This window comes from Leucopleurus acutus, assembly GCF_964270905.1.
Source record: "Leucopleurus acutus genome assembly, chromosome: 10".
Taxonomy (NCBI): domain Eukaryota; kingdom Metazoa; phylum Chordata; class Mammalia; order Artiodactyla; family Delphinidae; genus Leucopleurus; species Leucopleurus acutus.
In genome coordinates this window covers 55194869-55210006 of record NC_139153.1, presented here as the reverse complement: position 1 = coordinate 55210006, position 15138 = coordinate 55194869, and the positions used below count along the sequence as shown (strand labels likewise).

Genomic DNA, 15138 nt, shown 5'->3' with positions numbered 1-15138 from the left:
CAGGATTTAAATGTATAGCTGAATTTGTTTTCTAAAAAATGGTGCTGGTGTAGATCTGACTGTGTCCTCTTTCTCTATTCCATGTGAAATATGCATGGCTTTACAAAGCCAGTTTCCTGTGAAATTGACATTGGACAATTTAGGGATAAACGTGGGTTTAAGCAAAACAGCAATGCAACTTCATGTATAAAGCTGTAATTTTTCACTTTCTATATATGCAGCATATACGTTTTAAATGTATCCATATGTAATAGAGGTTAGAAGAAAACTAGCCAGGTGTGTTTTTCTTAGCAACTTGAGAAATTTTTATTGTGCCAGCCTTGAAAACAAAACTTAACTTTGGGTCTTTTGTGAACTCATTCCCTCAGTAGGATGAAGGGATTTCCATTCTTCGAAAGGTGAATTGTGCTTCCAAGTAGGTTTACACGCTGAACACCTGTAGGAATCCAGCCACTGTTGGCTCCTTCCCCTTGATCTATCAGAAAAAGTTGTGAGCCAGCCATTAAACACACTGTGTTATGTTGAAATCTCAGGTCTCCGAATCAAATAGATCAGGATTTGAATTCTCATTGGATTTAACAGCTGTGTGACCTTGGACGATTGCATATCTTCTTATAACCTCAGCTTTGTCACATGTAAAATAAGGACATTAACCATATCTATCTCAAGGGCTGTTTTAAGGAATAGAACCATAATGAATTTAAATAATTTTAAAGCCTTGTGTGTGACACACAGTAAGCTTAAAATAAATATTAGATAATATTGTACCATACAGTGCTAATAATGAGTCCTATATAACAACAAGTAAGTTATATGACTTGATAATAATATTACTCCTATGTAGCAATGAATATTTTAGTATGACTATGTCCCGTGCAATATTTGGGACATACTTATGTTACCAAGTCCACACTCGTACTGCTCATCTCAGGACAGGCCAATAAATCGAGATGAGTTGTTGGAGCAAAGAATAGTGACTTTATTTGGAAAGTCAGAGGAATGAGAAGACGGTGCACTTGTGTCCCAAAGAACCATCCCTGAGTTAGAGTTCAGGCTTCTTTTATACTAAAAGGGGACGGGGTGTGGTTGGTTGTTGCAAACTTCTTGGTGCCGGAATCTTGCTCTTGCTCCTATTCAAGTTGATCTGGTCATGATATTCCTGTAAACCTCCAGTAAAACAAAGGTAATTCTCTGTTCTGCAACTTTTTATCTCTGTATGAATGGAAAGTATTAGAACTTTAAAGGTCAGAACCTTAAGAATGGACTATCCTGTATATATCAGGCTACAGGTAACATTTTTAACTTGTAGCAAAAGCAATAGCATACAAAGGTCAAAGTAAAAGAAACAGATCCAATATGGAGTCTTGATTTGTTCTTCGCTATTACACTTATACTAAAAAATTTCTTGTGGTTTCACACAGAAATTCAAATTTAACAGGATGCCCTGTATTTTATCAGGCTGCCTTACTCTCAAAGGACATAGTGTTTGCCACCCAAGTTCTATTGCACAACTCCAGGAGTTACCGTTGGTGCTGGGCTCTGAAGTATCATTGACATAGAACACAATGGGAATGGTTGCCCTTGAGTGGAATTCTTTGTCCCTAATACCTTTATACCTCGCTCAGTGACACATTGTGTGTGTTCCCAATATGCCTGTGAGCCTCAGCAAGTCTATGCTCTCATATTCTGGGCAGAAGACACGGAAATGGTTTGCATCTGTTCTGTCTTTGTATGTGTTGTGATGATTATTCCAGAAGAAGTTAATAGGGTGCCATAGCAAATGTATGGCCACGCTCATGCTGTTTCCAGAATTCCAGTTGTTTGAGGGAGAATTGTGGTCATTGTCAACGAATCAAGTGACAACTTTGTATTCCAGAGCTCATGGCAGGGAGACCCCCTTCGGAGAGGTGAATGAGACTGAGGAAAGGGGATGAGATTTGTTTACAATATTGAGTTTGTTTCTCTATAGTTTTGTTTCCTGTTCGCACTTTTGACCATCAGGACCCTGAGTACAAAACCATATGTCTTTGTGATATAGCAGTACATTACGATAAAACTATAGAGAGATCTCAATATTGTAAAATGTTAATTTAGCATTTTCTCACAGGAGAAACCATCCCATCAGGTGATACTGGGCTGAGCTCATGAGGTCATATGGAGGGAGAAGTCAAGGAGAGCCAGGATCCCACCTGGCCACCTGGCCCAGGACCACAGGTAACTCTAATTCAGTCATGGAGACTCAAGGGGCTCATAACACTTCACTGCTCATCTCAACCCAAGGGCTGCTTTAAGCCAGCCCTGCCTTAAAGAATTACATACACAACCCAGTGTTCAGGTTGTCCTGAGCACTAGAAACAGTTTTCTCTTTCTTTGCTGAGTATGTTATACAGAATTAACCCCCCCTCCCCGATTAAACTTGGGGATGAGAATGCCAGTTGCCAATGCTGTGCTTACATGGAATCTGAAACAATGAAATCCTTCTTTTAAAACATGTGTTCCTTAGGGAAGTTGTTCTTATTGGTTATTATTTTAGGGAAATTGTTCTTATTGGTGCCGTGGGAGGAAAAACTGGTAGAGGCTCTCCTCTGACTCCATCAATATGTGAAATCAGGGGAAGAGAAATCACCTTCTTGCTTTTAGCGGAGGGAAAAGACAGTTGAAAACAGAGGGCACCCCCTTCATTGCTTAGCCAATAAGACAGAGGACACACTTGTTGGGCACCATTTAGGGGTGAAAGCCTACCTCTTGGCAGTCTTTCTTTATTTTCTCTCTAATGGTCTTTAATGTATTACCTCAAATGAATGTTTCTAGAGCCCCCATCGTAAGGGAAGGCTCTGGCTCTCCCTTTTTACCCAGTCCAAGGCAGTGACTTTGTAGCTAGGGAACACAGAGGTCCAACTGTGAAGGTCAGAGCTGAGCATATGCCCATATATATTTATGGCAAAACAGATTTGAAGAAAATTAACACACTGTATTAGTTAGGGTTCTCCAGAGAAACAACCAGTAAGGGGTGTGTGTGTGTGTGTGTGTGTGTGTGTGTGTGTGTGTGTATGAAGAGCTTTATTTCCTGGAATCTGCCAGATTATGCAGGCTGACAAGTCCCAAGATCTGAGGTCAGCAAACTAGAGACCAAAGAAGAACCAGTGTTTCAGTTTGAGTCCAAAGGCAGGAAAGAAACAATGCCCCAGCTTGAAGGCCGTCAAGTTTAACTCAGGGGAGGATCAGCCTTTTTCAGATCTTCAACTGACTGGATGAGGCCCGCTCACATTAGAGAGGGCAATCTATTTTACTCAGTCAATGGATGAGTTTAAATGTTAAAGTCATCCAGGAAACACTCTCACAAGCAGATCCAGTATAATGCTTGACCAGCATCCTGGGGCTCAGTCCAGGTGGCAAATAAAATTAATCACCACACACGTGTGTGGTATTAAAGCAAGTATGTCCAGAATGGCTGGCTTCCTCCAGATCTCACCTAGAGGAGCTGTAACTCCTAGAGCCATGCAACAAGCGTGCTGATGATGTTACTGGAAGAGTAAGAGCATCTGTGTACAAAGTTAGTGTTCAACTAATTCTAAAACCTCCGATGCCTTTAGGGCAGCTTATTAATGCAGGAGGCTCCAACTCCCTGCTTCTGTTTTGGGGGAGAAGTAAAACATTTCATTTTTATTATTATTTATTTATTTATTATTTATTTATTATTATTAATTTTTAAATTGCTACAGCATTTAGAATAGGCTATCCCATTAAAAAACAATTGTGCCTTTGTCTCCCCATTGATTTTTCTTTCTACTGGTGATATCCATGGACTAGCAGTATTTATAGGCAATCCCCAGAGTTGGCGTACTGTAGTACAAAGGGTCAAGAGTCAAAAAATATCACTTCTGATGTCATTTATTCACTTACTCGCCATGGGATTTTTGTATCCCTCTTAAGATCTTAGAACCAATCTTCTCATTGGTAGAGGGGGTTTATAACTCTTGCCCTATCTACTGCCTAGAGTTATTATAAAGGGCCATACAAAATAAAATAAATGTCCCTGAAACACCTTAAGTACTGTAAAACTCTGCTGCATGTAAGGAAATATTATTATCTTCAGTCTATAGAACATCCCCTTCAATTTGTTTTTAAAGTATTACAGTCACGAGGTTGCTTTAGAGTTGTTACAAACATCTTCAGGATATTTCAGGATATTTTGTCACCACTGCTCAGGACAATTCATCTTGAGACAACTTTGTCCACCTAACAGTTAAAAGTGACTATAAATTGATTACCATAATTTTGTGATTTAATAAAAACTTGATAGTATGTAAATTAGGCAAAAACTAACAACTTAGAAAGACCCATAGTGTAATATATTATCGTGGAAAAAAATAGGAACTAGTCTCCTAAAACAGTGTTAAAATTTGGTCCACCAAATGGTACTTGTTCACAAGGAAATACATACAGAAATAGAGAGTAAGCATTTAAAGCCTTTTCTAACAAGTTCACATTAGCATGACATTTAATCCAAATGTAATTTTGGTTTGTTTAATGTAGTAATAAAAAATTGCAACTTGTATTTTGTATGTCTCTTAATTTTTTCTATTAACTTTGAAAAATGTAAATATTTTGCAAATGTTGGTTTGTGACAGATTGGAAATAAAAATGGTCCCCACCACAGGTGGCTTGAGAAACATTGCTCTAAAATTCCTAATGCCAATAACTACTTCCTGAATATTTAAATATAATTTCATCAAGCATGAGTGTTGTCAGATTGAGTGTTGAAATCTTCTTCAAAGGTAGTTACCTTTTCCAGAATCATGTATATATAATAGTCATAATGTGTATCCAAAAAACACAGCCCCAGACATAACCTTTGATCTATATATGAGCAATAATTTTGCCCTCCATTTGTATTTATTTGCTAAGCTTCCTTGAAATGTTCTGACATTGTCTTCAACTGTAATAAAGCAAATGAGTACCAATAAACCTAACACTAAAAATCTGAGAAAAATGAAGTCATTTCAGGAAAAAGAATTTTTATATTCTTACGTAAAATGACAAGGTCACTGCTCCCATTAACGTTGGAGAGGGTACCATTCTAATTTTTTCACAATCTTTTGACAAAACTAAATAGTAAATCAAGAAATCCCCATACAGATGAAAAGATACAGAAACAGAGCAAAATGGAGGAGTTACTTATGGTGAGATGGTCAATTAAATGTAATAGATGTATGAATTGTAGTCATATACTTTTACAGACTAGCATACTCTGCAGAGTATTCACTCAGTTGATGATGTGTGAAATGCTGACTAAGGCTAGGAATCCTTTTTTTTTGTGGCCTTTCCTCTGTAACTAAAGCTACTTCATGAATAAGCAAAAGTGAATAAAATAAGGGATTCAGAGATATTTATTCTTGTATGTGCAAATATTCCTTTGAACCACAATTTGCCATCTGTTATTCATTGATGTTTAGGAGGAAAGGCAGTGTTAAGAACTGGGAAGAACATTGGATCAGGTATGAAAGGATATGGGTTCTATCTCTAGCCTGTTACTATTTAGCTGAGTGGCCTTGAGTAAGTCATAAGCACTATTTTAGCTTGTTTTCGTTTTTGTTTTTCCTATCTGTTAAATATCAGATTGGACAAGATGCTCCTTTAGGTCCATTCTGGAGCTAAATGATCATGAAAATTTAAGTTAAAAAACAAAAAGATTTCAAAAAGATTCTAGATTGCAGGTATCACATGAGTTATTTTTCTGCAGATTTAAAAGGCACATTCTTTTAGGTTCATAGTGCCAAAGAACCTTTTGAAAGAGCCCATCTATTTACATAAATGTGGTACGTAAATATAAAACTGAAAATAAAAATATAAATGCATATATTATTTTAAAGTTCATTCTATGCAGAAATTAAATTCTGTTGTCATCAACGAATATGTTCAAGACTTATATTGTATTTCAAAGGAGAAAATTACTTAATGAATAACACTGCCCAAACGCTGTATTCTTCCTGTAAATACAAATTAAGGAATGACACTCTCCAATTCTGTACTGTCTCTGTGAATACAGATTAAGGAGTTGGCCTTGCTGTTTGAATTTGGATTCAGAAAATAGCTACTGGGCAATCTCTTGTGTATTAAGCTCCGTATGTTAATTACACACCATTTTGAGAAGTTGCAGTGCATTCTATACTTGCAGAATTTGGAAATGGATTTGAATCAGGATACACTGGTGTACTGCTACTTAGATCTGTACACTATGCTTCACTAGTGGGATTAGTTGCTTATGGTTGTTTAGCCTCATTAAGGATGAAGGTATACAGAATGTTGGGCAAATGCCAGCCCATTCATGGGACTGCCATGTTCTGCAGCCCACTCTCTGGGTTAAGCAGGAACTCCCACTGGAACTTGAGTTGATCTAGGGTATAAACTCCAGAAATCACATCATAGGAAAGTTTTTCTTCTCTCAACTCTTTCTCAATTCTGATTCTTCACAGGAAAAAGACTCTGTCTGGTCCTAGTGTGCTTAATACCTCTCTTAATTATGAATCTCATTTGTTACTAAGAGAGAGTCAACCGCCAGGGTCACAATCTTCTGTGAACAAACAGTATCTAATATAATTTAATCATGTGAATTTGTTGCTGGTTTTGATAGTAACCTACTTATGCCAAGTGATACTGGCTTTTTAGCTATGGTAGCAACATACTGTTATCTTTTTCAATGGATTTGCTTAAGCCCAAAGATATTTTGATTTAAAGAAAACTTTTAAGGATTTCCCTGGTGGCACAGTGGTTAAAAATCCACCTGCCAGTGCAGGGGACACAGTTAGATCACTGGTCCGGGAAGATCCCACATGCCATGGAGCAACTAAGCCCATGTACTCAGAAGAACTACTGATCCTGTGCTCTAGAGCCCACACACCACAACTACTGAAGCCCACCCACCTACAGCCCATGCTCCGCAACAAGAGAAGCCACCACATTGAGAAGCCCATACACCACAACAAAGAGTAGCCCCCACTCACTGCAACTAGAGAAAACCTGCACGCAGCAACAAAGACCCAACATAGCCAAAATAAATAAAAATTAATTAATACAAAAGAAAACTTTTAAGTAAATAACCTTATAGTACATGGCTGGCAAATTTTCTAAGATGATATGTGAATGATTGAAGCTTTGGAAACATTGGCCTACTGGAAGAATACACTGAGATGGAAGATAGAAAATCTGACTAAATTTAATTTGAACCCTGTCACTAATTATTGGATTGTCCTCGGGTGAGATGATGAATTTTTCATGCCTCCATTTCCTCATTATCCAATAAGTATGATGATATTTGCCTAGCTACCTTTGGAATGATGATGTGAAGATTAAAATTAAAGGATAAGTAGTAAAATAATATAAAGTCAAAAGTCATATATACGTAGGTTTGTTATTATGTATCTGAAACACCACTTTTTTTTTTCTTTTAGGTTTTTTTTTTTCTTTTTTCATCACCCCAGCAGTTGGGCGGGGGATCATGTCCACTTAGGAAAAAAATAATATCATCTCTGTTTTCTCTCTAGGATCATGCCATTAATTAGCGGGGTGTGTGTGTGTGTGTGTGTGTGTGTGTGTGTGTGTGTGTGTGTCTGTGTGTGTGTGTGTGTGTGTCTGTGTGTGAGAGAGAGAGAGACTACAGTTGTACAGTTTCTACATATACACTATTCCCAAATACTAAAGCTGTTATCTTTTCCTGATTGATTACCTGTTTATTTGCACTGTTTTTCCTGGTGATCAAAAAGTTTGAAAACTAAACTATGTTTCAAAAAGAACCTAATAATAGATCTTATTCATCTCAAAGCTTAATAAAAATATTATGGCCTGTCTGAATATTTAGAGCTATTAAAAGTAATGGAGCTTAGTTTCATGCCAAAACTATTTCTTGATCTGTAATAATATTTGGAATTTTGTTTATTGTATTTTTCGTTTTGCTTAAAACCTCAAATTTGCTACAGAATATATCATCTCTGCACAAAAGATATTTTACTATTACATAATGTCATTTCCTATAGACTTCAGAGTTGCTTTTTCCAATTTAATCATGTTTCTTCTTGAAGTTAAAGTTGTTGTGTTGGTTAAAATATAATAGTTCATTTAAATATGGGATCTATTTTGATATTAATGATCAATCATGTCAGGCTTTTGTCTGTGCTTTATTTTGAGACATGCGTACAACTAAGTTCCAACTTATTAATTCATTGTGTGAAATAAAAGATATTCACACACGTAGAAATAATGCTAGCAGTTGTTGTTTGATTTCCCATTCTATTAAGCAAAGCTTATTTAAGCACTACTGCTTCATAATCTCATTCATAGATAAATATTTAACTGTGGTCTATGGAAGTGATTGCCAAACTTGAGCGGTCATCAGACTCACCTGGAGGGCTTGTCAAAACACAGATCACTCGGCCCACCCTCAAGTTTCTGATTCCAAGGTGGGGCCTAAGAATTTGCATTTCTAGAAAGTTCCCCATTGATGCTGAGGCTGATGATAAATGCTGTCCTAGGACCACACTTCTTTTCTCCCCATTGGTGCAGTGGAAGGCACTATAGCAAGACAGGGAAGCCCATGGACTTTGGTGATACCCCCAGGTTTTAGCCCTGGCTCTGACACTTAAGAGCTGTATAACTTAGACCAAGTTAGGGATCAATTTTGTCCACTGTAAAGTAGTAACAATTATATGTACTGGAAATATTGAATGAAATAATGTATATCAAGTGTTTAAAGCAATGCCTAGCATGTTATGAACACTCACTAAATGCAACATTAGTAACTAGTGGTGACAGTAGTTAGAGTGGTAATAGAACCACTAGTTATGGTCATAGAATATACATACTTACCTTAGTTCAACTGCAATAAAAGTTTATTAGACTTTTCTAAGGAAGGCTAGACAGAAAGTTTGATTTTCACTGATGACATTGCTTCTATGAGAAGCATTCTGGCAAGAAGGAATTCAGTGAAAAGAAATACCACCCTTACTGAAAGAACTTCCAAGAGCATGCTAGAGATTGGAATCTAGATGGCAGTGTAAGCAAAATGTATAAATTTCTGCAGTGTTTCTCAATATTCAGAACTTACTGCATGTGTTTTTTTTTTCCCTTAGCAACAAGAGCAAGACCCAACAAACCTATATATCTCAAATCTCCCCATTTCTATGGATGAACAGGAGCTTGAGACTATGCTGAAACCATTTGGACATGTCATTTCCACAAGGATACTAAGAGATGCTAATGGAGTCAGCAGAGGCGTTGGCTTTGCCAGGTAAAACACCTGCTCTTTCCTTGTATTCCCTTTAATTCCATCCCTTTCTAGCACTACAAGAGTGCTGGAATATAGAATATTCAAAGAAAAGTAGCTTATCAAACTGACTGTATCTTTGCTTTGAGTCAGAGAATTCCAGTGTAACTAGAAATATGTTGTTCTTGCTAAAATCTGTACATAGAATGTTTATATCTGTCTCAAGTCGTAATGGTATGCATAACCCCTTCCCAGTCCTCTCTATGCCTGTAGACCAACAAAATCAGATGCCGTCAGTTTCTACTAGGGATAATAAATGCCCAGCACCCCAGAGCTAAAGACCCCATGGGGTGAACAAAGCATCCACATGTTTCAGCATTGATTTCTAAAGAGCAAGATGGTAGAATTTCTCAGTCAGTGGAAGAGAGAAGAGAGGAAAGATTTCGAGAAACAGGAACTGTTGGGTAGTCTCAAGGAACTCAGAAATCTAAGGGGAGGTGAAGAGGGCATTTGCATTTAAGAGGCCCTGGCTGTGTGTTTTTGATGTTTTAAACAAAACAGAAAAGAACAAATTGCACTTTTCTCATTGTTGGAAAAAGATGAGTAGTTTTCTTTTTAACTTTAAGAGAATGTTTACAAAAGAGGATCTCAGCCAGGAATGGAGTTAAAATGGTGGTACCTGCTGTGCTTTCATGAAGAAACAAAGTTAAGGAAACTACAGGGAAACCGAAACTGCTCAATAACAAAGAAGAAAAGGAAAAGCTGTGTCTCCACGGTTGGGTGTGTTTATGCGTCTTGAGGTCTTGAGCGGACTCAACATGAATGAATGGATGGATGTTAATGTCATCTGGAAGGCAGCCCCTTGCAGGCAGGTGTTTCCCCCTATGGGGAACCCTGCCATCATTGGAAAAACCATCCCAAACCAACCTCCGTGAACCCACTTGGAAAGATATGAAAATGCATTGATTAACTGATCTCTAACTTGACTTCCTTGAGGTCATGGACCATGTCTTAAAATTCTTCTTATTCCCCACAATGTTCTACACATACTAGACCGGGAGACGTATGCAGGATACAGGTCTGATGATTTGAAGAGAAGTCAGCAGAATGAAAAACATCTCCCAGACTTGAACGCATGCATGAGGCATTCAAGTTTTCAGAACATTGTTAACTGTTGATTGTCATGGTCAAGGCAGAGCTAATTGCAACACCTGGGTCTCTGAAATTGTCCAACTTACTCATTCTTGGAGACTGTACAGCCTGCTATTGGAGGCCTAGCCAGTGCAGGAGGCACTAAATGCCTGCCATGCTCCACTTCACACTGCGTGCACATGCCTTTGGCTCAGCACCCACCTACTGCCCCGCAAAAGCTCTCTAACAAATTAGTTTCTCCTTCATTTATCCTCCTGCTGAGAAAGGAATATGTTTCAGATTCATCAAGAGAACACATTTTCTAAGAAGATCTATGTTTTGTTTTTTTGTTTTTTAAACAAAAGATTTTTGGTACAAAGTATGGATATATTAGTTTGCTTAGGCTACCATAACAGAATTCAACAGACTGGGTGGCTTTAAACAACAGACATTTATTTTCTCCCAATTCTAGAGGCTAGAAGTCCAAGATCAAGGTGGCAGTAGGTTTGGTTTCCTCTCTGTGTCTTGTAGATGGCCTTCTTTTCCCATATCTTCACATGGTCTGCCCTTTGTGTTTGCTCCTAATCTCTTCTTAAAAGGGCGTCAGTCAGATTCGATTAGGATCCACCCATTATATATACACACAATTTATAATCCAATCTCTTGGGATAAACCATAATGGAAAAGAATACTAAAAAAAGAATGTATCAATATATATATGTAAAACTGCGTCACTTTGCTGTACAGCAGAGATTGGTACAACATTTAAATCAACTATACTTCAGTAAAAAAATTAATCAATGTGGGCTTCCCTGGTGGCGCAGTGGTTGAGAGTCCGCCTGCTGATGCAGGGGACACGGGTTCATGCCCCGGTCCAGGAAGATCCCACATGCCGCGGAGCAGCTGGGCCCGTGAGCCATGGCCACTGAGCCTGCGCGTCCGGAGCCTGTGCTCCACAACAGGAGAGACCACAACAGTGAGAGGCCCGCGTACTGCAAAAAAAAAAAAAAAAAAAACAAAAAATTAATGAATGTAATATAAAAAAAACAACATATATACACAACTTCTTTATTCATTCATCTGTTGATAGACACATAGGTTGTTTCCATGTCTTGGCTATTGTAAACAATGCTGCTATGAACATTGGGGTGCATGTATCTTTTTGAATTAATGTTTTCGTTTTCTTCTGATATATACACTAGTGGAATTGCTAAATCACATGGTATTTCTCTTTTTAGTTTTTTGAGGACTCTCCATTCTCTTTTCCACAGTGGCTGCACTAATTTATATGACCACAATAGTGTACAAGAGTTCCCTTTTCTCCACATTCTTGGCTATCCCAGTACTGGTGCCAACAGACTGTTGGGTGGGGATGGAGCTGGGTCCTGAGGCTAATAAACTAGAGGGAGGATTCCACGATGGCACCTTCCAGCACCAGTGTTATTATGGCAGAACGAGCTCCCAGAAATGACTGCTGCCAGCATCTCTGTCCCCAGGGGGAGTCCCAGTTGCCTCCTATCTCTCCAGGAGACTCTCCAAGATTAGCAGGAGGGTCTGACTCAGGCTCCTTTCAAATTATTGCTTCTGCCCTCGTTCACGGAGCGTGTGAAATTTTGTGTGCCTCCTTTAAGAGTAGAGTCTCTATTTCCGACAGCCCTCTGGGTCTCCTGAAAGTAAGCCAAACGTTCTAGGGGCTCGTCTTCTCAGTGCAGGACGTCCAGCCTGGGGAGTCTGATGTGGGTTTCAGACTCTTTGCTCCTTGGGAAGAACCTCTACAGTTGTAATTATCCTCCCCTTAGTGATTCACTCACTGGGGTTGGCGATGGGGGGGGGTGGGGCACGGGTCTTGACTATACCATGACTCTGCCCCTCCTACCTGTCTCATTGTGGTTCCTCCTTTTTTTTCTTTTTGACTTTTTGAGTTAATTATTATTGTTTTTGTTATATTATTATATTCACATTTTACAGTTATAGAAAAAATGAAGGCAAGAGAAGTTTAAAATCCTGTACAATATCTCACAGAAGATAAGCAGGAGAACCCACTTACAGGTTCGGGTATAGGCGAACATAAGCCCATGTTCTCAAGATCGCAAGGGCTATAGCCAAACAAATAATGATATATCTTTAGTTGTGGAAGATCTTTTCTGTTAAGTTAGTCTTTTTCATTGATAGTTGTTCTGTAAATAGTTGTAATTTTGGTGTGCTCGTGAGAGGAGGTGAGCTCAGGGTCTTTGTGCACTGCCATCTTGGGACAAAATCCCAGGTGTGGTTCTTGGTTCATGTGCAAGAGATCCTGAAATTCCTTTGACTCAAAAGAAAACCTCCATTATTATTTTACTTGTAAGCTATATTCATCTTCTTTGAAAATCACCTCTTCAAAGTAAAGGTGGTATCTTTGTTTTATATTTAAACCACTGAACTTCAAAGCATTGATTTGAATGCCAGCAGGGTGCAGAGACAGCACAATTACAGGCTTTTTAACGTTCCAGAAGCACTAGATGGTGTCTGAAATTACAGACTTCCATTTTATTTTATTATTATTTTTTTCCTCTCTTGTAACATAAAACAGTTTTGTAAGATCCACCCCCCTGCAGGCAGCATTTTATAGCCAAGTCATAAACCCTGAAAAACAAAAGTTTATGGTGGGAATGCTGACAGTCAGACCCACTACTGCAGAGCTCGCGGATGCCAACAGACTACCTTGCCTTCCAGCATGAGGATCAGAGCATAAATCAGCCTGAGTCTGGAGCGACAGGACTGCATGTTCACGTTATCCATTTCCCATTCCCAGAAACATAAGACCGTTTGTCTAACAAAAATCACATTGAACGAGTGTTATGAGAGGCCGGTAAAGAATGACCCAAAGTGGAGAAGGGATGAGGGTAAGCGTTCACAATTACTCCAGCTTCAACATCTGGGAACATAGAACCTCTTTAAGCAATGCATTTACTGTCCCCTGGTGAGCTAAAGGGCGTGAGAGACCGCTGAGCACAGAGACCTTTGTATTCTGTAATTTTTTTCACCTCTCTTCAGTGCTCTTAATTTGATTCTCATGGAGTTTTGTTTGAATGACTTTTAACATCTGGGCAGTGTTCTACCACTCCCTACCAAATGGGCAAGTTTTCCAAATAAATCATTTCAGTGCTTCTTTCTTTTCACTAAGTAAAAAATCTAATCACAGTTACAGGAAGACAAATATCAGGCTGATTATTAAAAATTAATTAAAATATTATTTTTGTGTTTTCTTTTAATTACTTTAAATATCGTTACAATTTTATTCTTTACTTTCCACTGCCTGATATTTCTTGCTGCCTATCTTCTCCCACCTCCCGAAATAGAAAGAGAACTCAGATTCAGAATAAACATAAAGAAAATATAGAAATTTTTAAAATTATAAGGCAAATGCCAATACTTTCTTTGTAGGCAACTATATGATGCTTTAAAATGACCATCAAGCCTATCTAAATGTGATTTTATTGTTTGGAATGTGTTTCGATTCATATCTACCTTAAATCCATCTTTAAGAAATGTTGTGTTAATATTTCTCCCTTGATGTTTTGGCGATTCATTTGCCATTACTGTCTCAAATGCATGGAACTAGGAAATCAAATGTGAGCAAAGAAAATCTCTGAAATGTAAACTTAGTGATTAGTAACCACCAAACTACAGCTGTGTTTGCACAGAAACAGGTTACAACTGTGTTTGCTGCGACTGAAAAGAAGGTGGACTGTTATTCCTTTTAGTAATTTTAATTCCTCTCTCAATTGCCAGCAGATGTGATCCACTAAAGAGAAAACCCCTGGTCCACCCTGTAGCTTCTTTATCTTTATTCTTGTTTTATGTGTTTATCTTCATCGTTTCTTTATGTTGTCTGTTTGTCTTTCTGTCTTTTAACATCAGAAAGTCATGGTCATGGCTAGAGAAGGCAGATCACTCTACTTTCTTTTCCATGTATTAGGAGCCCTGGTTTTCAAAACCAAAACAAACCAACCAACCTGTCAACCAAACAAACAAATGAATTAAATTGCATAGAATAATCTATTATTCTGAAATCCCCTGGTCTTCAATCTTTCTGTATACATGCTTTTATAAAAACTTAGAAAAGGAGAAAAAACATACAGCTTATTGTTCTATTATTTTGAAATTGGAATGGCGTTATTCCAAAGTCAGCCCTCCGTGGGATGGGAGGAGAGTTCTGAATATTATTTATCCTTGTGAAACTGAAATTGGAGAACTTTGTTACCTTGCAATTGGAAATAGAGGCCATTCCCTGTGCTCAGGGTCTGTAAGATCTCTTTACCCTGTGCTTGCCCTAAGTACAAACCATGACAGGGACTCTTGGGCCCTGAGGGCTGTGGGGATTTCAGGTAGGTTGTTGGCTTCCAGCCAATAAAGAGAAAGACTTCGAAATATCATTTGGAGGGCACATGTGAGCCTCTTTTATTTAATATCTTTCATACATGCTCTGCTTTCTATGAATTGGACCAACCTAACATCCATCTGTATCCGTGTGGTTATAAATATGGCTTTATGGTCAGAAATAACTTAGTTTTCATCTTAGTTCTGTTCTTCCTATCTGTGTTCTTGGACTAGTTACTTAAACTCTTTTAGCCTCCCTTCCTGATATGTAAAATGTATATTTTTTTTAACTTTTATTGGAGTATAGTTGATTTACAATGTTGTGTTAGTTTCAGATGTACAGCAATGTGAATCAGTTATACATATAAATATATCTATTCCTTTTTAGA

General features: G+C 38.1%; 1 protein-coding gene across 1 annotated transcript in view; it reads left to right on the top strand.

Moving 5' to 3' along the window:
* The window catches only part of RBMS3 (RNA binding motif single stranded interacting protein 3), a gene marked incomplete at its 3' end in the record, with an annotated part of 695122 nt that overhangs the window by 467281 nt on the left and 212703 nt on the right, over positions 1 to 15138 (top strand). Inside the window, exon 5 of the mRNA XM_082848397.1 lies at positions 9126 to 9283. Within this exon, the coding sequence (XP_082704523.1) occupies positions 9126 to 9283 (158 nt within the window). The remainder of the gene's footprint in view (positions 1 to 9125; positions 9284 to 15138) is intronic.